Below are 24,494 nucleotides of genomic sequence, written 5' to 3' on the forward strand. Positions count from 1 at the left end.
GGCCTAAAGCACATTGTGGTGTCCTAAATATTGGATCGTTTATGAACCGATTGCTAGTTTTTTATCCCAGGTTTTAGGACAATAGGACACTTTAGGACACCTAGTAGGACGCATTCTCTCCTACCAGCCAGCTTGTTCCTCGCACACCTGGCAGTACTGCAGCTGCCCGAGAGGAACGGTAAGCCTGACTTTATGGACGCATGGTCGGCTGTCATCACGAAGATCTCTCCGGACGTCGTCACCGCTAAGGATTTCTTGACACTCATCGGTAGCGAGGAAGCGACTGGAGGACTGAGCATTCGAGCTCGAGACTACAACTACGCACAGCTTGTGGCTGACCCTGATGACGCGCTAGGCAGCGTACTAGTACGAGCAGCGTCTGGTACGCAGGTGCTTGATATCCTCACGGCTCTGCTCTCGGGTGCACCGGCAGGTCTATTCTGTCCAAACATGTTCCGTGGCACAGTGGCCGCTTCGTTGATGGCTCTGGTCGAACAGCGCGATGAACCTTTGAGTGATTTCCAGTGGGAATTGGTAGCCAAGTTGGTGCACTCGATTCGACTTGTTATGGGCGGACCGGAGCGTCTTTCAACGATGCCGGTAGATCCGGAAGCTGCGGTGGGGAAACTGCTATTCCGCCTGCTTCGTCGTACCGAAGACAAGTACGACGGTGAAGCTCTACTGGCTGTGCTGAAGGAGTTGCTGGCTACACGTGTACACAAGTTCATCCGGTATAATGAGACCAGATACCTGACACTGATAGAGAACATGGTCGGCTACACGCACGAGAGCGTAGTGGAAGATGCGTTCGATCCGCATGCACTGGACCAGGACGTGTGGAAGTTCGACACCAACAGTGCACAGAGATTTATCGTACAGACGCCCTTCTTCCACGCGTTCGAGCGTAGTGCTAACAACCTCATCCGTTGCGTTACTGTCTCACCGAAGAAGTATGGAGACGACACACAAACGGTGCCCTCGCTTCAGGAACTGTGGCCGACGTGGGATGAAGAAGTACCGAAGTTCCTACTACTTCAAAAGCGATCCGCTCGCTACCGTATCATTCGGGATGCTACTTCGGATGGAAAGATCAACTGGGAGTTGAATAGCACTTTGGACGCAAACCTTGGTAGTGAGACGTACCAGGCTTTGGCGATGCAGGTGCTGCGTAAGAAGAACGATGCGTTCTTGCGAGAGCTACGTGAGCGTCGCGCCAATGAAGCAGCCGAGCAGCGATGGAGTCGCGCACTCAAGACTGCAAAGGCTTCATCCATGGATGAGTTTCTGGAACAATTGGTCCTCGTCCGTGACAGTGCCAGTCGGGAGCACAAGTTGCTCTGGAAGGCGTTGAAGCACTTTGAAAGTGGCGAGAAGACGGTCGAGCTTTATGAGGAGAAGATGGAAGTACTTATCACTGGTCGAGTTACGACAAGCACAGGAGAGTATGACATTGTATTCAACCGCGGAAACCTGCACCCGTTCCCCACCAAGCTCGCTCCAATGTCTGCAGATTTTCAAGCCAAGCTTCGTGAGCTCCGTAGGAAGTTCAATTGGCCGCTACAGCACAAGTATCGAGAGGGCAAGCCCAACCACAATGGCTACTCAAACGAAAAGCCCTCGGAGTGGGCCAAGAAGCGCTCAATCGCAGAGAAAACGTTCTGGGAGGAGGAGTAGAGTCGTGAAGTTGCAAGTGCTGCATGTTGAAGTGAATTTTTGTGGCTTTTAGCATTAAAGTAAATTTTACTGTAATTTTGTAAACACGATCCTACTGTCTTTCATCAAATTTAAGGTCTTCCACACGATGTAAGATCTTGAGGCAACTGCATTCCGAAAATGAACTCCTACATGATATCGAAACATAAAGTTTTTCTTGCACAAAATAGCTTTTTTTGACTCATAAAGTTTAAAAGCAAATCAGGTTTCACTGCCTCGCTGTCTGTGTTGCCATAGCCCCCTCTCATTGACCAACCAGCTCAAGAAGCGACACGTCCCGCCAGTTTTCAGCGGCAAGCGGGCGTTCTTCTCGTGGCCTCAGCGAGTCTTCTACGTCGATCGGGTACGCGACACCGGGACCATCGTGTAGATCTTCAAACACAGCCTCGGCCACACCCCATTCCCGCTATTGGGCACTCTTTAAACGCTGCCAAACATGTCGATCCACTTTAAGTTTAAGTCGGCTAAGGAGTTTGACACGGTAACGTTTCCGGGCGCCGTCATCCGCGTGCTGGATCTGAAGAAGGCCATTGTAGACAAGAAGAAACTAGCTAAGGGCCTGGACTTCGACCTGGTGATCACAGACGCGCAGAACGGCAAGGTGTACGACGATGAGAACACACAGCTACCTCGGAACACCAGTGTGACCGTAAAACGTATCCCTAGCCAGCAGCCAGGCAGCGGCCTGCTGGCCAGAATGAAGCAAGAGGCGGCCGTGGCTGCGGCCGCAGCGGCTGCTGCAGCCATTCACGCGTCACCTCCCGTCGCGCCCATGGCCGGGCCGTCCCCCGTGCTGCCAGTCGGGGCCACCCCCACACAGCCGTACGTGGCCACTAGAATTTATTTAGGTTATTTATTGTGGGTAATGGCTGATGTTGTTGTTGGTACTGTGGCGCCCTTGGTGTCTTTTGCGTGTCTTTCATTATGAACAGAATGGCTACACTTTCGTTGAACACTGGAGATGCGGGCCGCAGGGGCACAGACAATGGAAGACGAGCTAGCTGCTCTACAATCTATTCACGAACAGGCAGAGGACATGCGTGGCTCAAGACTGGGCAATAAGACATGGACAGCATCCAGCGGCAGCAACGCCAATCATGTGATGAACTACTACGCGGCCAATGGGCCAGGTGGAGAAGCAGGTGGACGAGGAGGTGGCGCCGGCGGCCGAGGCTTTGGCCGTGGCGGCCGCGGTGGAGACTTTGGCGGACGAGGAGGAATGATGAATGGAAGAGGTGGCGGCCGGGGCGCGGGCTCTGGAGCCCCCGGCGGACCGAACCTTTTGGGTAACCCGCCGCCCAACTATGTGTGCTACCGATGCGGCACACCCGGCCACTATATCCAGAACTGCCCCACGAATGGGGATCCGGAGTTCGATCAGCACCGAGTGAAAAAGAAAACGGGCATCCCCAAGTCTTTCATGAAGGCCGTGAGTGATCCCAGCGAGATCCCCGTAGGCGCGGGCAAAACGGTAGTGAACGCGCCGTGGGGCGGGCTAGCTGTGATAGAACCGCAGAATAAAAACTTCTCTAAATTAATGGCCCGGTCGGGCGGCTCGGCCACCTTGGATCAATTCATCTCGAATCCACCCGAGCACTTGGCATGTCCCCTTTGCAGACGGCTCATGAGCGACGCCGTGCTCATCCCGTGCTGCCAAGAGGTACGACGTACCTGCTGTCTGCGATGAATGCGGCTGACTAACTGTGACTTATGTTGTCGTGGTATGGTTACAGTCGGCGTGTGATGAATGCCTTCGCAGTGCGTTGATCGAGCGCAAGCTTACGTGTCCGCTGTGTAATGTGAGCAACATGTCGCCTGAGAAGCTGTTACCGAACAAGGTGTTGCGGACGTCGGTGGACGAGTTTCTGCGGCGTGCGCGGACAGAGCAGCAAGAGCGGGAACAGTTAGTGAAGGAAGCGGAGGAGAAGGCGTTGGCCAAACAGAAGGCCGCAGAGTTGGCGGCCAGCTCAGCTACTCGTCGCTCAGGAGACAGTGCAGACGCAACGTTGGAGATCAAGAAAGGCAAGAAAGGTGACGGCGAGGAAGAAGAAGAAGACGAGTTTGGAGGTGACATTTTCGGCGATGGCGATGAGAATGAAGAAGCGTCGTCACCTCAGAAGACTGCCACGCCTGCGTCGTCACCGCCACACCCGCAGCCTCCGCTTCCAAAGGATGAAAGCGAGACAGCAAAACCGGGCGAAGCTACTGGCACGTCGCGGAAAACAAAGCGACGCGTCTTCTAACGGAGGCCAAGCAGCCGAGAACGCAGAGAAAACTTCACCCAGCTTAGGCCCCGAAGGAACGTCGTCTGGAAATGGCCAAGGCCCTCCTGGACACCAGATGCCGTGGGGTCCTGACGGCCCGCGTGGCCCCCCGATGGGATTCAATGGGCCGCCTGGACCCTGGTTTGATGGCCCGCCGCGTGGCCAACCGGGCCCCTGGTTCGATGGGCCGCCTGGACCTTGGTTCGACGGCCCGTTTCCAGGCCCTGGCGGACGAGGTAAGGGCGGTCGTGGGGGCCGCGGTCGTGGAGGCCGTGGAATGCCCCCTCCAGGCTATTTCGGAGGACCCGGCCCGGATCATTTCGGCCCCCCTCCTGGACACCCGGACTACTTTGGCCCTCCTTCACCTTGGTTCGATGGGCCGATGCCTTTTGGCGGACGTGGAGGCGGTGGAGATCGCTGGTTTGAAGGAGAACGAGGAGCACGGGGACGCGACGATGACCGACGACGCGATCGTTCTTCCTCTCGGGACAGGGATCGCTCACGCGCACGCGACCGCTCTTCTGGCCGTGACGGTAAGGGCGAACGTGATCGTCGTGATGGGAAGGACAAGGACTCGCGTGGCTCACGCAGCGACAGAGATCGAGAGCGGAGCAAGCGCAGTCGGAGTCGCAGTCGCAGCCACAAGCCTGCCCATGCGAGATCGCGCAGCCGCAGCAACTCGCGCTCTAGACGCGACAAGAAGACTCGTGAGCACACAAGCTCCTCACGGGCTTCGTCGTCGCGCCGGTCACGCAGTACAAGCCGTGGCCGCCATCACCGCGAGCACAAGAGTAGCAATCGCGACGACGCCAAGTCAAGCAAAGACTCGAAAGACTCGAGCAAAGAATCGAGCAAAGACACGAAAGCTTCGAGTGAGAAAGAGAGAAAGCCCGAAGACGAAGAGAAGAAACAAGAAAGCACCGTTAAGGACGTCAAGCTGGACCAGGTCGCTGCGCCGGCCATCGATCTTGACTTTCTGGCTGAGCCGATGGATGAAGACATGCCAAGCGACAACGAGACCCCTGCGACCCCAGCAAAGCTCGACCGTAAGAAGAGCGACGACAGCATGACAGGCAAAGGTGCTAGAAATGAAGACAAGAAGAAACCTCGTGGTGAAGACAAGAAAAGTTCTCGTGATGATGACAAAAAGAGTTCTCGTAGCAGTGCTGATGATCGTGAAAAGAAACAAGACAAACGCAATGGCAGTCGCTCCTCTTCCCGTAAGCATGACGGATCTCCTTCCCGCTCCAGTCGTGGACGCGACCGGGACCGTGACCGCGATCGTGACCGCGACCGTAACCGTGAGCGTGGTTCGGCAGCTGAGAAGAGAGGAGCCTCTTCTTCTCGTAGCCGTCGCAGTCGCTCACGTTCGCGTTCGGTATCTCGTCGTGGCGCATCGCGGGAATCATCTCGTCGGCGTGCGGAGGATAATAGCTCGTCGTCTCGTGCGAAGGATCGTAGTAGCGGTGGCGATCGAGACCGAGACCGTGCAAAGGATCGCAGCAGCGGCAGCGATCGAGACCGTGCAAAGGAACGCAGCAGCGGCAGCGATCGAGACCGTGCAAAGGAACGCAGCAGCGGCAGCGATCGAGACCGTGCAAAGGATCGTAGCGGTGGGGACCGAGACCGTGCAAAGGATCGCAGTAGCGGTGGCGATCGAGACCGTGCTAAGGATCGCAGCAGCGGCGGGGATCAAGACCGTGCAAAAGATCGTAGCAGCGGTGGCGATCGAGACCGTGCTAAGGACCGCAGTAGCGGCGGCGATCGAGACCGTGCAAAGGATCGTAGCAGCGGCGGCGATCGAGACCGTGCTAAGGATCGTAGTAGCGGCGGCGACCGCGCGCGGGAGAAAGACCGCGAGAAGACGAACGAAAAAGAGCGCGAGCGCAAAGACCGCGAGAAGACGAACGAAAAAGAGCGTGAGCGCAAAGAACGAGACCGTCCTCGCGACCGCAAGGAACGGGAAGGAAAGCGCGCACGTGACGCAGCAGGTGATGAAGCTACCGCGGGTGGTGAGCGGAAACGACGTCGCAGCGCTGAGAAGGAGCGTCGCAACGAGAAGGGCTCAAACGGCGGCGGCAGTGGACGCGTGGTCACCACAACGTCTGGTTCGTCTCGCGGCTCTCGCGGTCGCCGTCGTCGTGGTGGCGGAGGCGGCGGAGGGGGTGGCGATGACGACAAGCGACGGATTGAGGTGGAGGGCGACGGTAAAAGCGGCGGCAACGACCGTAAGAGACCCCCTCGCAAGAAAAGCGACGATCGAGGAGGCAAGGGATCCGGGGAACCTGCAACCAAGAAGCGATCGGTGCTGGATCGACTTGGCCCCAAGCTCTAAAGAGAAGCGAGCGGGTCGTGGTTTGATCCAACACGGAAGACAAGCTAGACTTGGGCGTGCCCAGTTCGTCTACTTTCGTTATCTCACAGTCTGCAGTTAAAGAAGATGACGGAGCGGTTTATACTGTAGAAGAATAGCTGCCGGTAGGTGCGTAAGTTCCAATTTGCGGTATCAACACCAGTTACGCGTGGAAGATAAAAAATACTTGACAGTACTATATTACCGGAGTCTCCGTCTGAAAAGCGGTAGTGCTACGTTAAGCAAGATGTCATTACAAATACTTCTGGTGTGACACCCTACGACTGACAGAACTTCGGCTTATCCCCGATCGCAATGGAGTGTTTTACGATGTCTTGTACGTCGTCTTCACTGAGTAAGTTGAGCTGTTCTGCAAATGCGGAGGAATTGCGCGCCTTCAAATCACTACAGTAGTTACGAGTTCCTGCACGCACCACGCCAACTTCGCAATCTCCTTCAAATGTTTCGAGATGTTATTAGACACGAACGGCCACGAAGCATTACCCATTGCACTCGAACTCCTTTCATCTTGTGCCTCCAAGATACATCACGTAGGCAGTTTTTCTGTTCTCGTTGAGCTTCCAGCTTCTTGTCTATCTTCGCCGTGCTGCTCTGATTATTCTGTGAATCGACAAAATACACCTCTCGTGTGCGTTAGTACGAAAGGTGAAAAGAGCGCCATCACTTCCTAGTGCGCGCCCACTCGTGATGCTGCATCCAAACCTCCGGATGGGACGTAGTCATGAGCCCTGTAGATCAATTTGGGACTCGTGTCAACAAGTACATCACATATCCCGCCACAGCCGTAAAACACTTTATTCGCCGTCACCAACGCTCTCCTCAAGGAATTTAATACTGACAAGCCACGACTTTCTGGTTGGCCCATCAACGATCTTGCTTCGTCGACAGCTACTGTAAGCCACCGAGTGCGAGTGATGTCCTTATCCTTTTAGCCACTCAGAGCCCACCACACTCCAGTTTTGTTTTTGAGCGGAAGTCCCTGTTTTTAGTAGTTGCGTGGAGATATTGTCCTCCGGTCTGATCGGGAAAGAACCACTTGGCTAGTTCAGGAGTTTCAAGAGGAAACCCACACGGCTTGTTCCCATTGCGAGTGCAAACGTATGGAAGCCTCATTTCATCCCATTCGCTGTCATTTTTGCAACTTCTTACACCAACTGACTCTTGCCAAAGTTTGAGCTCTGCACTACAATGGTGTACGGAGCCGCATACTTGTTGGGGTTACTTTTGTAAGCACCCCAGCACCGCGCAAAGGTATTTATGAATTTTAAGGTGTGCATTATCGATGCAATTTTCTCATTGTTTTGCATTGGGCCTGGAGGCGTCAGCAGCTTTTTGGCGTATTAATATATGGCAGCACCCTTGAGAACAGCATCCGAGCAAGTGTACTCATCCCCTGTAATTGCGTATGCAGCCATGACGTATACGAGCATTAAAGGCAACTGGGCATTGATATCCTTCTGTTGTTGTGCTTTGGCTTCATCGAATCGCAAGAGTTTCATGCCGTTCTCCTTCACCCTCGGTACCAACTCTCCAAGTTTCTCGAACACAAACTGCGAGAGAGTGAATGTAAGACTTGAGTTTGGACCGGTAGAGGAAATAGCCATGTCCAGCGTCGCCTTTAAAGGAAAAACAGCTACATGTATGACTCCAGCTCTGCCCTTCCATTTCACTGACGGTCCAAAATTTTGAAAAAAAGAAGGATGGCCCAGAAATACAGTGGAATAGGTAGATCCAAAGGTAATCTATCCGTCATTTATTCAGATTTATAAAAAAACTTTTGTTTCAAATCTAAAACTCTCTAATATCCGCATCTGCCAGATTTGATGATGAAGTAGTACATTTTTGTAGTAAGTTATGCTTCCTGATACATAGTGCTGTAGGAGATACTTTCTTCAATTTTGGAATGCGTCAGTGCGCAGTGCGCATCATTTTTTTATGTAGAAAAAAATACGGGAGCCAATTGTGAAAGTTATCAAAATTAATACTTGGATTGGTTAGCTAGGTTTTTTAGGACTCTCGCACAAGACAGGTTTAATTAAGATTCTATATTCGTAGATGCAAAAAATGATATTTAGTAATAGTTGTTGATTTGACACCCGAAGCAGTAGAATGTCCAGCATTAACTTCGATTTCATTTCCTTTTTCTTACCAAGCCAGCCTCGTCTAAGTAGCCAGCACAAGCTGGGCCCGATCTGTATGATATGCTAGTCAAGGAAATTATACAAATGATAAAGGTAGAGGCACTATTAAGCCTCGAAAAAACTATCTCAATAACTTTCGTGTAATACTCGGTGCTTGCATACCTTCGGCAAAAATTAAAGAAATAATTGTCCTGCTCTAGCGTCGTGCTTTCATTTACTACTGATTCAATTTACAAACCAACAAAAAACATTTTAATTGTACTGATATCAAAAACCAGTCGTAAGTTACTTTTTAATTTTTTCAACTATGAATTATGGAAGTCGAAGAAACAAGCCACCGTACGATCGATATTCAGCTCGAATCACAGTGCTTACAGTTAATAAGGCCAGCTACAGTAAGAGCTGGATTTTTTTTGGCGTTTACACTTGTTCATTCGCGTGGTGCTCCATGACAAGCTCCTCGGAAAAGAGATTTCGATGCACGATCCCCTGTTTTCCCCGTAAATCTTTTCTTAACCTGTTTACGTATGACCACGCTCTTCGTGCGCCATCATCCTAACGCCTTGCTTTACCAATCGAGGTCCAATTCATCCGGTGCCTCGTCGTCTGAAGGAGACACGCGCGGACGGAACGGGTCGGGTGGTCGCTTGAAGCTGAACGTGCGACTGAAAAAGCTGTCGCTACGACTGCTTCGACTACTGCTGCTTATACTGTGGGTGCCGCTTGTAGAGCACTCGCTCATATCGTAGCCCGAGGCTAACAAGTTTCGGTTGCGACTAAGGTCGGTCCTACCGGTGGCATTCTTGACGCACACGACACAGAACAGCCTCTTCTTGGCTCGTCCGGACTTACTAAGCTGGAAAATATGATGCTGCTCGGAGCAGTCCTTGCACACGGTCTGTTGATGGTCAACAAGGGCGAAGTGAGAACCACACAGCATTGATTGACAACCATAAAGTAATAATAGGGACGCACCTGGTGACACCCTGCACAGTGGGGATACGAGCCCAACTTTGGCTTCCGAGCGCAGACGTGGCAGGTCGAACTTTACAGCGGAAGACAGGACGGAGATACAACGTTAGCTTTGCGTTGAGACAGCAAGTACGGGTGCAAATGACACGCAACGAGTTACAGTACCTGGATGGCAACCATTGATGGCTGTCAGCTTCGTCCATGAGCGTGCTGAAGTTCTTGGCTCGGCCACCTTTTGGACTACGAACGACGTTGAGCCAAGTGCTGGCAACACCAAGCTGAATCGCCTTCTCCGGAGCAGATCCGAACTTTAGAATCGATCCCCAAAGGAAGACCTCTGTCTTGTTGGTGCGCTTGTGTCGACGGTAGAGATAGCAGGACGCAGTGTGCTGCCGTAACATTCCCGGCGTGGCTTCGGACGGCCACTCTGGCCTCTTGATCGACTGTAGCGTGTGGTAAGCAAGTTCGTGGCCACGGGCATCCGTTGTGGTACCCATCCGTTCGTAGGTCAGTGCGTCTCGGTCGTGTAGTAACCCCCACGCACACCTACCGGCAAACCACTTGATACCTGCAAACCGGAACGGGTCTTCGGGTGTGCGACGTTCGTGTATGTTAAGCACCGATCCGTCCTTGAGGTCGTAGCCTAGTAGAACTTTGGCAGTGCGAAGTTCGTCCGTTGTCTCACAGTACAAGCCGCCCATGACGTCTTCGAGTCGACCATCAATGAGACCCGTGCCGACCATGACGATGATCGAAGGGTTCGTCGAACCTGGTACGCTGTTGAAGACGCTGACCTCTTTTCGGCGCTTCACGAACGCCCAGTGCTGCGGGTCGATCTTCTTGGGGTTAAATTTGGCCCGCTCAGCCACAGTGTCTTGCAAGAATTTCCTCGCGGCGTAGTCGTACATTACGCGCTCCTCAAAAGAGAGTTTAATCTGCGGACACCGGTCGGGATCGAACATGGCGCTGACCAACGAGCCTAGCGACAACCGGTAGCAAATTCCGTTGTGAGTTATGTGGGATGGCTCGAATTACGAATCTTAGTCTGGATTGTCACGCGAAGGGCGCCTACCGACTTTGATATCAAGAGATTGCGCCTAAGTCAGCTCATCGGAGCAGTGAACTGCGAAGACTGTCTTCGAGACAGGGAGGCCCTCGGTCCTCGTCTGACATGTACACCTGTGTGTGTACATGTGCTGTAGTATTAAAACAATACAATGCTGCTCAATTTAAGCCTCAACGGTATCCGCTGACTCAACATCAACTGCACTGTGCATATGGCTACAATACAGAGTACTATGTAGTACTTGCACTGTGCGTTTGCTGAGCACTGTACATATTGCTCCGATCTACACAGTTTAAGAACAGCGGCAGCGCGTGAAGGGCTGACAGCACACCCTTCTTCGAGCATTGTGATACTGGCTGGACCTTGCAGTCGCTTCAATCACCACCTCGATTAGAAGTTCGTACATGAGCAGTATTACAAGCATTCGATGTATTAATGGCAAACCAAACACATATCTAGGAGCTCAGTGACGAGCAACTTCACAGTGAAGCCTTCATTGTGTTCCATCTTTGAGAATGCTCAATGAAATTAGAAAATATTGTAAACCTCTTCAGCTTGTTACAAGTGGTCCAATGTACCATTCAAGAGGTACCGTACCAGGCGGTAAAGAAACTGCAGCCTTTCATTGCTGCACTGACGTCACTCGAGCTAAAAGCATGTCCTCTAACAAGCTGTTCGTGTTCGGCCTGGGCTACTCTGCGTCTCGAGCCGCTCGCGCCTTTCACTCCCTCGGCTACTCCATTTCAGGTACCGTTCGCTCCGTGGAGGCCGCGACGCAATTGTCGCAATCCGATCCGGAAGTATTCCGTTTCGAAGGATCGGAGACTTTACCTCCAAACGTGTTCCTCTTCGACGGAGACAAGTGGAGTGACAGCAACGCGTTGTCACTCGAGGACGCACTTAAAGGGGTCACCCACGTGCTGGTGTCCGTGCCCACAGGGCGCGTAGACGGCCAGGAAGACCCCGTTCTGTCAGTTGTTGGGGATCGCTTGATCCGTGCCACGAAAGACTCGATCCAATGGGTGGGATACCTGTCGACCATTGGGGTGTATGGAGAGACCAATGGCGTTGTAGTAGACGAGTCAGCACCGGTCGGCTCAATGGTTAAACGATCGCAAATGCGGATCAAAGCCGAGCGATTGTGGCTCGATTCGGAACTTCCCACCCATATTTTCCGAATTGCGGGAATCTATGGACCCGGTAGAGGAACGATCACTAAAGTTCGAAGTGGAACGGCTTCGAGGATCCACATCCCGGGGAGGAAATTCAACCGCATTCATGTCGACGATATTGTCCAAATTTTACTAGCTTCGGCCGCTCGTCCGAATCCCGGAGGGATCTACAACATGTGCGACGATGAACCAGCCCCGGCGGATGAAGTTACGGCCTATGCGTGTGAGCTACTGGGCGTTCCTGTACCTCTGAGTCAGTCATGGGAAGAGGCTGAGAAGAATATGAGTGCAATGGCCAAGAGTTTCTATGCCGAGAGCAAGATTTGTGCCAATCACCGGATCAAAGAGGAACTGGGCGTTCAGTTACTGTATCCGACATATCGTAAAGGTATCCTAGCGCAGGTGTTGGAGGAGGATAAACTGGCTAAAGGAGAGTCTACCAATCCTATCGTCTCTTCTACTCAACGTCTAGTGGTGCTGGTGAACATCGGATCTCTACGGGCCGAGCCGTACTTGGACCTGCGTCAGATCAGCTTCCGACTGAGTCGTGCTCTGGGCCAACCAGTGGTGCCATGCAGCTTCCGGTTCTCGAACCGTGTGGATCCTCAGGAACTCAATGGACTCAAAGCCAAGACGTTCGAGATGGTGCTGACCGAGCATCTGGCTACACGTGGCGAAGGTGCGAGCGACGTTGTCGTGCTCCCACTGTTTTTCGGGAACAGCTCGACGTTGACCGAGTTCTTGCCCAAGACGATGAATCAGGTATGGGACTCCGTCTCGTCAACGTCCGCTGCTCTCTCGGTCCGTATTGGTGGCTGTCTAGTGGACGGCCACGACACTCGTGTGGCTCAGATTTTACTGGAACGTATCCACGAAGCTGTGGACTTTGCGACATTGCAGGAAGACGTGACGGTGCTTGTCGTGGATCACGGTACTCCGAGTCGTGACGTGCATGAGTCACGCGAGTTTGTAGCGAACGAACTGCGTGAGTTGCTGAAGACCAACCAGCGTGTGAAGCTCGTCGGTACTGCGTGTATGGAGCGTCGTGAAGGTGCCGAATACGACTTTAACGACCCTCTGCTGGCTGTAGCGCTGGATCACTACAACGTGACTAAGGGGATCGTTGTATGTGCCAAAATGTTCTTCTCCAATGGCCGTCACGCGGGCGAGAAAGGAGACATCGAAGAGATCATTAAGGACGTCCGTGCCAGACACACAGACGTGGACGTTCGCGTCACGGAGGCGCTTGGAACGCACGAGCTGTTGGCCGAGATCTTGCAAGATCGCTACCGTGCTGCGTTGTCCAAGGAGACGTCGGACTACACTCTCACACTGAGCAAGTAACGTCCGGAGTACCGGTATGCATTGCCTTTTCTTACGATTTAAGCTTCGGATGGGGCACGGCGTGACACTCGCGTAGCTACTCGCGTCACTTCTGCTTGGATTGTTCTCGGTAATTCTCCATGTTGACTGCGGGAAATGCTGATGGCTTTGACGAGAAGCAGGTTATCGGCTTCTGCACGCACCAGTTGACTCTTGAGTCTGGTTTTATCTGCTTGGAGAAGACTGAGCTGACCTCGATCGCTAAGAGACTTGGACTCGTCACACGCTTCACTGTGCGTGCGTTGTGTAGGTGAATTCAGTACACTCTGCAAGTCTTTACTGCGTCGCTCACGTCGAAATGCTTCAAACTCTCTCTCCACTTTCTCGACCTCATTTGTCTTGTCAGCAATTGCTCGGTCTTTGTCGTCCAGAAGTTGTTGCCATTTACTCATCTTCTTTTTCCAATCTGCCACCAGGTTGCTCACATTTTTCGAGTTTTGTTCGCTGGATTCGAGCTTGTCCTTCACGAGTTGATGACGTTTCTGGAGCTCGTTTTTCGACTGGATGAGCTGCTCGCGCTCTTCCAGCACGTCACGCAGCTTGGTCTCCAACTCGACAGCTTTCCGCTCGAGCAACGTGTAGTATTTGCGCCAGTTTTTATTCTGCTTGAATAATTTCATAAATTTCTCGGGGACGCGAGCGCGAACACGGTCACGACAATTGCGAAGCATCTCGAACATTATCTGCTCCACTGTACCCAACAACACGTCAGGATTTTCACTGTTTCAAGTGGATAAAAAAGCTCAGTTTAACATACCGTAGCAGCAGCAGATTTTACTATAAAGCTGCGTTTGAGTCACAAGAATTCGTCGGTCGATTGGAGATAAAGTCGAGGTAGGGAAAGCCACTTGAAGAACGCCATATACTGCCCCTGTTTAAACGTACACAATGCCAGTTAAATCAGGTTTTAAAAAGAAGAAACCTAGAATGTTACCATCAGAGGAGACGAGAGCCGACGATACCATGCCATGCGTTGGCTTCGAGGAGTTCAGATTTGGTCGAGAGATACTCATCAGCTGTGAGGTATCATCCTGTTGTAAGCCGTTCATGGCGAACTGATCGACCATGGGATGGAAGCGTGGATCGGCTGATATGTCCGTGATGATTAACGTTGATCCACTCGCTAGTGTACTTCCAGCAATACCCAGAGAGCCTGGTACTTGTATCAACTGATTCTCCTCACGTTGCGTCCACAGTTCATTGCTGCTTGGGTCGAAGAGGAATAGGACGGCTGCACTACCGTGTACAATCTGTGCAAAAGTGCTGGATACGCTGACGAAAAGATCTTTTATCGAGGTTGGCTGGAACAAGCGACGAATTAGTGTCTGCAGTGCTTGGAACGAAGCCCCCGTGGTCAATTGCTCCTCTGCAGCTGATAGCGCCCCCTTCTCTTCTTGCGCTCTCGCTTCACTTTGCTCCTTGACTTTAGCCAACGCAGCGTCACTATTCACCTGCATCTCCTCAATGTCACGGCGGTGTCTTACTGCGATGTTCTTCGTGGACTTAACGTAGCATTGAGAGAAGAAAGCGCGCATCTGACGAAGACGATGATGATAAGCTAGCCAACACCATTTCCCTACCGTCAATCTACGTAGATGATAAGTGGATGCGTCTTGTTCGATTCGAAGTTTCGTATGGAGTGCTGCGAGTTGATGAAGCGCTGCCGACTTGATCTTCCAGAGTTTGAAAGCAATAGACACAGGCACACAACGATCCGTGTACGATAGCAGACATCGCTTTGTGAGGAAGAGTCGAAGCTTTGCTTGCGCGATAGAAAACTTTCTCCAACGTTGAAGAATTGTTCGTAGATCGCTTTTTCCCCATAGTTTTCGAAGAGCCTCAAGCTGTCGCCACCGCAGTGTCTTGACCTTCCACAGCCAGAATGCGAGCAACCGCTGTCTTCGCTGTCGAGTCTTAGCCACACTCAGTAAAGCGCGGTGTTTTCTTCTTACATCAAAGAGCTTTGTTTTCCAAAAAGCGAACGCCTCGAGCAACTCTCTGGACACAGTTCGCTTCAACATGATCTTGCTAATCACACGTAAACAACTCAGTTGCTTACTGCGATTCGATTGCTGACAAGTGACTTCTAAACTCACAGCTGACGATCTCGATTCCGCCTCGTCGAGTTTTTCTTTTAAGTGTTTCAATTCGAACAAAAGCTGGTCCACACTCGTCGATTTAGTTTGTAATCGCTGAGTAGCGTCAGCGACTTGATCGGACAAAGTGTCGTTATTAGTCTGGAGGGTTCTAATCTGGCTTAGGAAGCGATATCGTCTCCATCTTGAGAGCACTGTGCGGTAGTAGTAGCGCTTCATTGTGGTCTGTATACAGGCAACAGATGTCCGTTGCAGCTGTATACATCGCACGGTGGAACGCCAGTCATCCCAGCACTGCTCGAGTATAACGTGGCATTTCTTGGTGTATATCTGACGAGCTTGAGAGCGAGTTACTCGTTTAATCTGTGTATACTCCTTCCACGTGTGGAACGTACGCACGAGCCTCGCTTCTTGTCTGCCCATCAAGAATTGCAGGATTCTCTTGTGCTTTTCTTTCTCTTGAATAGATTTCTTTCTTTCCTGAATAGTTCTTTGTTGCCACGATGTCAGTGTGAACTTCAGTGTCAGTCTTCGAGCAATAGTCCCCAGGTGATCCATTGCAATAGAAACGTTTCTTTCTCGACGAATGATTAGGCGCCAGGCTATGAACAAGCTCGTTAGAATTCGTCTACCGACTCGTCGCTGTAGTTTACGCTGCTTTTGTTTGATTACGCGTCGTTGATGCGCAATAGAGCGCCATTGTCGTAGTATACTACGAGAGAGAAAAGTAGTACTTCGTCCAATACTTTCAGCAACACGTAGCTTTAATACACGACTCTTTTGCGTAAAATTAAACCAAGTGGAGAACAGTTCTGCGAGATGCTGTCGACGAGCATTCTTTTGGGAAAAGTGAGCGGCTTGATGTCGATATCTTCTCATCGAGACCTGAAATTTAAGCGCGTTGAAATATTTCGATAGTAATCCATACTCCGTCAAGTACTGCAACTTCGTTGTAGATTCGTCGTGGACGTCGGTGGCAGCAGCCAATTGGCGCTTCGTGTCTGCGGCCTGTTGCATCAGCAGGTCGATTTCTTCCCTTTGGAGTTGCAGTTCCTCTTGCTGAGTGTTTCTCGCTCTCCTCAGCTCTTCCAGGTCCTGCAGTTGGTTGCGGATCACCAGATTCTTCCAAAATGTCATGGCACGTTGTTGTTTTCGACGTTGAAATCTGATAAACCAGCGAGCAAATTGTTGTTTTCGGTCTTCTTCTTCGCTCTGCATCACCACAAATTTCGACCAAGCGTTGAAGCACATTGCAACGAGACGTGCTTGCTGGAAAAGAAGGAGTTTCCGCTCAGCTTGACGCTGTTTCTTGCTCGATTCGACAGTCGTTTTCCACTCTAAAAAGCAAAAACGCATCGTGGACACCGACCGTTTCCACCAAACTTTGGCTCGGATGGCCGCCAGCGCAACGTTTCGCTTTTCAATATTCTCTTTCGCTGCCTCAGCCTTCGTCAAGTCCACCCACTGTCGGAAATGCTGCTGCATCTTGGCGTGTATGGCGTCTAACCAGATTTTCTCTATCGTCTTACGCAGGAGATGGTTCTTCCTCGCCATCTTTCTCCATGCTGTTAACACTTCTCGAGATATGAATATTTCCGAGCTGTGAATAAATACCGAAGAGAATAACTGCACCGCTCGACTCCTCTGTCGTGCTGCTTTCCATGCTCTAAAGCACCGCAACTGCCACCACCGTGAGAAACACGACAGAGTTGTGGTAAACACCGCTCTTAGACGTCGTTGATGAGCCGTAAATTGTCTCCATTTCAATAGAATATTTCGCGTTTGTCGGATTTCTGAAGCGGTCTGGAAGATGTCGACAGTATTACGGCTAAAAGCCGATCGTCGAACAGCTTTATGCCACGCTTTAAAGACACGCAGCTGGGTGGATCCTCGATCTCTATTGGAGCACAGACTACTCACTGCACCTGCTAAGCGTTGCACTCGTTTTGTCTCTTCTTGAAGAAGAGTTCTCGTTTCTCGTAGTGCATTCTCTTGCTCTGTTTGAGCTCGATTAGCCTCTTCCAGCAACGTCTGCTGGGTTGTTCGGTACACTTCAAACTCAGTCGCAAGCCTATTGAGCTCAGCTTCTCGTTCTTGTTGCATACGCAGCATCAGCAGCTGTTGTTCCTTCAGCACAAGTTGCTGTTGCCATCCTTTCCACGCTCGCTGTAAGGCGCCGGTATGACACCGTCCGACCCATCGACGGACCAGATCGCGTTGATTCTGTCGAGTGTCGACAAATCTACACCAACTACCAAAGGATTTCGCAATGGAAACATTTCTAAGTCGAGCTAGACGCTTTTTCACGACGATATTTCGTCGCTGTCGTTTGAGAACCAGTTTCTGCCATCGAGTGAAGCATTCTCGCTGGAAATTCAAGTCGTTCTTGGCTTGCTCCAGTCGACTCTCCCACGCGTGCTGGATCAACTGTTGTTGTCGCACTTGAGCTGCAATTCTGAGCTCCACATCGCGCTCTTTCCAGGAGTTGAATATGATATATGTTTGTTGCTTCAGTGCAAATGTAGCCATCGTCTCGATCCCACTTCGAAGAGCTATACGCTGCTCTTTGAACGCCACCCACTGAGTAAAACATCGCGCTATTCCTCGATTCCGTATCCGGTTCACAGCATACAATAACGCTGTTTTCCGTGACTTCTGGTTGTTAACGAGTTCTCTCCACGAGTTGAAGCATTTTACCACCTCTAAATGACGCATACGACTGAGAATCTGTTGCGTTTTCAAGCGCTTCATGTGATTCTGATGCGCTTTATTATGCCAGTTACTCACTGATCGTCGAAGCTTCAGAGCTCGTAGTTTCACTTCCACCAACTCGGTACGTTGCCTCACTCCTAGCAGATACGTGGCGATAGTCCTCCACTCACGCACTGCATCTTTTTGCAGTTGGCGGTCGGATTGTTTCGTGAAGAAGCGTCCGAGTTTCTCACGCACAGCTACAGCAGCAGCTTGGTGCTTCTCAATATCCTCTGCGTATTTCAAATTTTCTTGCTCCTGATGTGTCTGCAGTTCTCGTTTTGCATAAAAAGCCTCATCAAGTTTCATCTCCAGTTCCACAATTCTCTTCGTCTGACCCTCCATTGTCCCATTCAAGACGCTCAATCTTTGGTTCTTTTCCCCCAAAGCAAGACGAAACATCTGGACACGCCACTTTCGCACCCCCCAGCGACGTAAATGGGAGGACACCAGTCGCTCCGTCTTAAAACTTCCGAGTCGGATATCCTTCTCTTTTTGATACACTTGTCGCCAACATGTCACGACGCTGTGAAGCCATCTTCTCAATACTTCTTCTTTAAATCTAACTTCTTTACGACGTCGCTCGATATTTCGTCGTGTTACCTCCCGCCACTGAATAACACTTCGTCGTGCTGCTTGCTGCAAACATTTGACCGCAAGATAAGCTGCCTGATTCTCTCTGATTTTCGCAACTCGGTCGTCAACTTTCCGCTCAAATGTAGCCATCTTCTGCTTGTTGTCTTCACTCTTTTTCTTCTCTTCTGTCAGCTCGACCCACTTATCCCACGTATTCCTCACTTTATTCGTCGACCAATTCGCCAACGCATTGACAACTCGTTGCTGTCCACTTCTGACTCTTTGTTGCTCTAGTTTTTGTACTTGCTGCTTCAAATTCTGCACAATATCCATCTGCTCGTTGTGGAATTTCCGGTACTGCTCCTTAAGTTCTCCGTATCGTATTCCGATCTCCTCTTTCTCCAGAACCACGTTCTGTAGTGTGTTCTGCATCGCTTTAACCGCCATAGCTGCTCTCTTAGCTTCTAGAGGATCAAATTCGAATCTCTCGTGGTACTTGGCTACAAGTTGCTGGTGCTGCGTCTCACTGATGGCTACACGAGCCTCAACCTTCTGGAGCTCCAGTCGATGCGTCTCCTCTATCCGCAGCTTCTCACTGCGTAATAATCGAACCTCTTTCTCTAATTCGTCGCATCTTGTGTCTTCCGGCTGCCTGATTGCGTTGGTTTGTGCTAGTAACTCGCTCTGCTGGAGTTGTCGAACATCTTCCCTTAACTGCTCGTTCTCCTTTTGTACTTGGATGTACGAGTCATAGAGCGATGTCACGCATTGCGCCGACTTCCAGTTCGCTCCGAGAGCCTCTTTCTCCCCCGCTAATGCAGCCACATGCCGTTTCTCCCCCGGCATGTGCGCGCAAAGTCCGTTATTGCTTCAACTTGCGTCCGTTCACGCCACATGGCTACATGTATCCAAAGACCGCTCAGAGAAAACTACGTGCACCACACCAATTAATTTGAAATGGATACAATGGCGCCATTTTTGCTTATCAAAACATGGCATCACCTCAAGACTCGCCGTCTTTCTCCTTCACGACGCCCGAGCAGCAGCGTCACCGCTTTTCAGGCAACACGGACGCTGCCAACATTGAGGACTGGCACTTCCGCGACGGTCCTAGTCCTATCACGCCTCGTAGATTCCAGGGAGAAGAGCAGGACGAGAGTAAAGCCGAGGAATCTCAAGACCAGAACTATAGCTTCGCTCACTCGCATTTTAGACGACGTAACAGGCTGGAAACGCGGCTAGAAGAGCTTCAGAAAGACGTGGCTAGCCTCACGCTTAAGTTACGCACCAATGGCAGTCGCAACACGTCACTAGATGCGTCAAGCTTCCTCTATACACCGAAACAGGAAGTGGAGGACGTTAAGAGCCATAAGGTAAGCGTTCGGACGGCAAGGGCTGTCTACAGCGAAAGAAAAGAGTCTAATTACTATATGTGTGGATTCTGATGACGTGTAGACGACTAGAACTATAGATAAGCCCCGTAAAAGTATTAAGGATCAGGTGGCAGGTAGTGGAGCCAAGAGCAGCATCGTCAAGACATTGAGAGAGTTGCACAACGTCACGACAGAGAGAGATCAACTCAAATTCGAGCTGGAGAGGACCAAAAGAGCTTTGTCCGTTGCCGAGAAGAAATATCGGGACGTGGAGAAGAGTAAGAAGGCTTACGAAAAGCTTAAAGCGCACTGCGATTCTCTGCAAGAATCGCTTGACTTGTCAGAGAAAATCCGAGTTAGACAAAAGAAGTTGCTCCAACAATTACAATTACAAAAGAAGGAGAAGGAAGGGAAGCCTCGAGCTGCGAAGAGTGGAGAGAAGACTCCAGTGAAGAAGAGACCGACAAGTGCTGGGAATAGGGAGAGACGCCCCTTTCGACCTACTGCTACAACACCGAGACAAGCGCCACAAAATAATATGACTAATGAGGGGTATACACACATCGGATACGACATTTTGGACTCTCTCGTCGCATCCAGCCACCCGGACGAGGAAGACGCGGGTCTTTCTCCACACGAGCAAGCGCCAAGCGAACCCACAGCTGCAACTCGCTCCAGGACTCCACGCTCAGTGTTGAAGCCTACTACGCCCACTACGAAGCAGCATCGCCTCGATTTTGATAGTCTCCTTCAAGTGGATGCCCCTCAGTTTAGCACCAGACGTCCAAGTCGCATGGCTACTACGCGAAGGCCTAGCCAGACGCAGGCCCAGCAACGTGAAGCCATGCGTCAGGCTGCGAGATGGGCACGCAGCAGAGGAAGCGCTGTTGACATCTCCACATCGACGACTCAACTACCGTCCAGGAGAACCCCCACTGGTCGACCTAAGAATAGTTTTCTTGCCCCTACCCAAGCTAGCTTACGTAGACTACATGACGTTCCTCGTCGAAGTGGTCAAGAGCGACCCCCGTTCGTTGTATAATACGCGCAGAACAATACGTAGCATTAAAATTTGTTGTTTTATTTATTGTACAGCTCAATGAAGTGACCGCGGCCAAGACGTGTTGGCAGCACCGACCGCCAGACACAAGAAAATCTAGCGAGACCGCTCCGGTTGTATGTAGTGTTTGCAGTGCTACGCAGACAATTTAGCTAAAACTTCTCGTGACGCGGAAAGATAATGGCATCCGCCATCGACATAATGCCTGCAAGTGCCAACGCAGCAGCAAGTGCTCCTGCTTGAGACTGTTGTAGCCAATCTGGAACACAATTTAAACACCAGGAGGCGTCGAGGGTGGTGGTGCATCAGCCCACAAATTATGACATTTAAGTTTTTCATTAATAAAGACAACAATTATCCTTTCTCAAAATACTAAAATTTGAAATCTGAAAGCGTAGAATTTTTTTTTCAGGTTTTCAATTAATTCTATAACGATTTGTCTTAATGGTTTAAAAAAGCACATCCGTTTTAAAATATTTTTTAATCGGCTTAAAATTTTGGCTTAACCCCTTGGTTCCTGGAAAAGTGTATCAAAAACGCATAAATGTATGTCGTATAATACGACATAGCCATGTCACTTGTGATTTGTATTCAGTAGACTTTTCACTTGCGGGAAGGTGTAGCAGGTTGTTTTAGCAATTTCGTAATTATACACCTTTCCAATCACCAGATTGCAATGTCGTAACTTCCGACCATGCCACACCAGAGACGGTGGGAGATGGTACAAAGAGCCGCCTTTGTGATAGTAAAAGGTGAATCAAAAGGTACATCAATTCAAAGAAGTAAGCATTACGATTTGACATATACTAACTCTTATCAGCAAGTCTGCAGACAGGATCACTCCGGCTCGCTCTCATTCTCATAATCGACGTCTTCAGCAGCATCACGAAGGTGTAGCTCCCGGCGCGTTCTCTCTCGTGCTCCAGCTTCCCGACCTGGACGTCGCAAGACGACCTTCTTCCCTAAGGTACGTGGAATGGCTTGACCGCAGTCGAAGCCGTCGTTCTCGAAGCATGTCTTTGCAGTTCCGCCGGATCTTGTTACACAGCCAGCATTTTGCTTCGTCGACGGAGCAGCGCTCGCACAAGAAGGTCGTCGCAAACGACTTCTTCTTTCTGTCCATTCGTAAAAGAGCGCAGACCTTGCAAGACCTTTGACGACGCTTCTGAACATTGCTGATAATTACCCAGTCCATAGACTGCTGAACCGTGTGCGTGATAGTGACAGGTGCACGCCTGCGAGTCTGACCAGTGGGTGGTGGCGTTACAGCCACACCGGCGAAGTCTCCAGCTTTTAGCTGAAGGAGCTGGTTCTGGAAGACGCCAAACCACTCTCCTCGCGTCATCATCGGTGTTCCCTTCATTGTTGCAGCTTCCTTGTGCGAAATATAAGAGTTCAGCAATACTAAATCGATAAAGCCTAAGAATAAGCTTTTGTAGTATTTTTTGAACTTGGTTGACAGTTGTAGAGAGTAATTTTAAAGGCGGAGCTGATCGTGCACATCAGCTCCGCCCATCCAGCGCTGGTAGTCGGTTACAGCGGCCGGACATGGTACTGTGATAGGCCCCACCTGCTTCACTTTCCGGTTGATTGTCGAAGGTGTCATTACAGAGCCTGTGCACAAGTAGTGCACAGGCTTGCGTTCCCACCAGTGAAACGCGATCATGCTAGGTACCGCAACGGACCGAGAGAAGGTAAAGGACCCACGAGTTATCCTAGCTGGCCGCGACTGTCGCTTCTTAACGATGTTCTTATCCAAACCCAACCGGTTGATCATGACAGTGCCAATTACGTAAAAGCTCATGCCGAGAAGCTCGATGGCAAGTAAGACGGACGAGTAACCGGTCGACAACTACTGCATGCCACGCGTGTCGCGACTTCGCTCCAAGCACAATCTTCAGATTTTAAATGACCGCTGCAGCACCGGTCTTATGATCAACTGAGCTGTCAGCGCCGTCACTGGCATCGCGTTTTGCAGCGTAAACTTCGAATCTAAAAGGTTACGACATAAACAGTTATATTTAGCAAAACACGTCATAAGTTATGACATAGATAAAAAGAAAATGAATGTACCTGTGGCAATAAGCAGTTCTTGAGTCGCAGACCATGAATATCTTGGACCCGTAGCGGTGAGGCTTGTCCGGCATAAACATGCGGGTTGTGTTCCGATTTGAAGTGGAAGGCAGAACACCTTCATCAAACGAAAAACCGGCTGGGAGAGACCATCCCGTAAGAAATCGTTGCTGTATCTTGTCGGCAACAGGCCTGAGCTTCCATAGCTTGTCACGTGCTCGCTCGGCCTCGTTGTCAACAAAGTGTAGGTCGCGCATGATGTCTTGCCATCGATTGCGACCTATGAAACGACTAAAGGTGCCTGCTGGAACCGCACCGTCCTTGACCATAGCCCAATGCGCTGCAAAGCGGCGCTTCTGTGGACACAACATCCGTGCCACAAGAAGCCCAATAACGTGCAGAATCTCGTGTGTTTGGTAGCCAGACTTTGACTTCAAACGACGTCGTATTTGCTTCACTGTCTCGTGACGACTTCCCACTTACTTGGCTTGAATAGCCTGAGCACGTCTGTCAACTTGCTGAAGGCCGTACCTATTAGTCTCCACGTTAATATTGACCCACAGTGACTTGGGTATGAAGTAGAAAAGGTTTGAATAGGGGAGTGACTGAGGTCACATAGCTCGCGAATTGGATGAGCGTCTTCATAACTGAGCCCCGCGTACGCGGCCACGCCTTCTTCAAACACCGATGACACAGGCGTCCACTCTAATCACGTAATCGCTCCTCGCGCTGCTTTATAGCACGCTTGTCAAGCGCATTTCCACCAATCTGGAGCGAAGCCACGAAAGCTTCGTCCATATACACAGCATTATCTTCAGACAAGACGTCATCATCTGCATCTCGTTCACCGCGATCTGCAGGCTCTGCTATCTTGTCTTCATCAAGTGCTCCTCCGTCGCTCTCACCGGAGCTGAAACTCTCGTAGGAGCTCATCTTCTCGTCCTCCGGTACGAAGTTGATGTCCTTCTTCACATGAGCGCGTAGCCGCAAGACGCGGTCTGCAGTAGCTGGCAAAATATCTTGCTCTGTCTCGCTCTCTACCCCAGACGCCTCCGACAGCATATGCAAGCTTGCAGCCGCATCTCGATGTGTTCCATCAGCGCGATGGTCGCTAAGCTGCGTGACGAATGCCCTTGTCACCACTGACGAATCGAGCTCATCGTCCGACTCGCTCGACGAGCCGAACAACGCGTTCGGCGTTTCTTGAGAAAGCTGAGCGCTTGTGTCAATCTGCGACACTCGAATGGCCTCGTCCATCGAGGCTTGTGTAGCTGGTACTGGAAACGTGAGTGCAGCACTAGATTCGCTTACCGTCTTTTCGTATGCTTCCGCCACCTCCACATCTCCCACCTCCTCACTCGCCGAACTCTCATCCACAACGCCCTTGTCTACGTCGTCTACGTTCTCACTCTCGACCAGCAATCCCGACTTCAGAGCGTGTGCGACTAGCGCGCTCTCGCCAATGAGCACGTTGGCTCCA

The 24,494-nt window shown here is 50.9% G+C and overlaps 6 protein-coding genes across 6 annotated transcripts; 4 read left to right on the plus strand and 2 right to left on the minus strand.

The window, feature by feature from the left end:
* Positions 1-192: 192 nt before the first annotated feature.
* On the plus strand, positions 193-1,674 carry PITG_10086 (uncharacterized protein; the record flags this gene model as incomplete). Its single annotated transcript, XM_002902571.1, has 1 exon — positions 193-1,674. The coding sequence occupies one exon, from the start codon at positions 193-195 to the stop codon at positions 1,672-1,674; it is 1,482 nt and encodes a 493-aa protein (XP_002902617.1).
* A 475-nt stretch (positions 1,675-2,149) lies between these two features.
* On the plus strand, positions 2,150-4,904 carry PITG_10087 (uncharacterized protein; the record flags this gene model as incomplete). The annotated part of the gene is made up of 5 exons (XM_002902572.1): positions 2,150-2,539; positions 2,675-3,373; positions 3,447-3,847; positions 3,942-4,768; positions 4,861-4,904. The coding sequence occupies 5 exons, from the start codon at positions 2,150-2,152 to the stop codon at positions 4,902-4,904; spliced, it is 2,361 nt and encodes a 786-aa protein (XP_002902618.1).
* Positions 4,905-9,060: 4,156 nt separating this feature from the next.
* Positions 9,061-10,460, minus strand: PITG_10088 (uncharacterized protein; the record flags this gene model as incomplete). The annotated part of the gene is made up of 3 exons (XM_002902573.1): positions 9,061-9,390; positions 9,468-9,537; positions 9,630-10,460. 3 exons carry the CDS (start codon positions 10,424-10,426, stop codon positions 9,061-9,063), a joined length of 1,197 nt encoding a protein of 398 aa, XP_002902619.1.
* A 726-nt stretch (positions 10,461-11,186) lies between these two features.
* On the plus strand, positions 11,187-13,046 carry PITG_10089 (NAD-dependent epimerase/dehydratase, putative; the record flags this gene model as incomplete). The annotated part of the gene is made up of 1 exon (XM_002902574.1): positions 11,187-13,046. One exon carries the CDS (start codon positions 11,187-11,189, stop codon positions 13,044-13,046), a length of 1,860 nt encoding a protein of 619 aa, XP_002902620.1.
* Positions 13,047-13,341: 295 nt separating this feature from the next.
* Positions 13,342-19,354, minus strand: PITG_10090 (uncharacterized protein; the record flags this gene model as incomplete). Its single annotated transcript, XM_002902575.1, has 4 exons — positions 13,342-13,351; positions 13,395-13,776; positions 13,843-13,956; positions 14,020-19,354. 4 exons carry the CDS (start codon positions 19,352-19,354, stop codon positions 13,342-13,344), a joined length of 5,841 nt encoding a protein of 1,946 aa, XP_002902621.1.
* A 146-nt stretch (positions 19,355-19,500) lies between these two features.
* PITG_10091 (uncharacterized protein) lies at positions 19,501-20,923 on the plus strand (the record flags this gene model as incomplete). The annotated part of the gene is made up of 4 exons (XM_002902576.1): positions 19,501-19,881; positions 20,030-20,250; positions 20,339-20,348; positions 20,432-20,923. 4 exons carry the CDS (start codon positions 19,501-19,503, stop codon positions 20,921-20,923), a joined length of 1,104 nt encoding a protein of 367 aa, XP_002902622.1.
* Between the last annotated feature and the right edge of the window lie 3,571 nt (positions 20,924-24,494).

This window comes from Phytophthora infestans, genomic scaffold (genome assembly GCF_000142945.1).
Source record: "Phytophthora infestans T30-4 supercont1.17 genomic scaffold, whole genome shotgun sequence".
Lineage (NCBI taxonomy): Eukaryota > Oomycota > Peronosporomycetes > Peronosporales > Peronosporaceae > Phytophthora > Phytophthora infestans.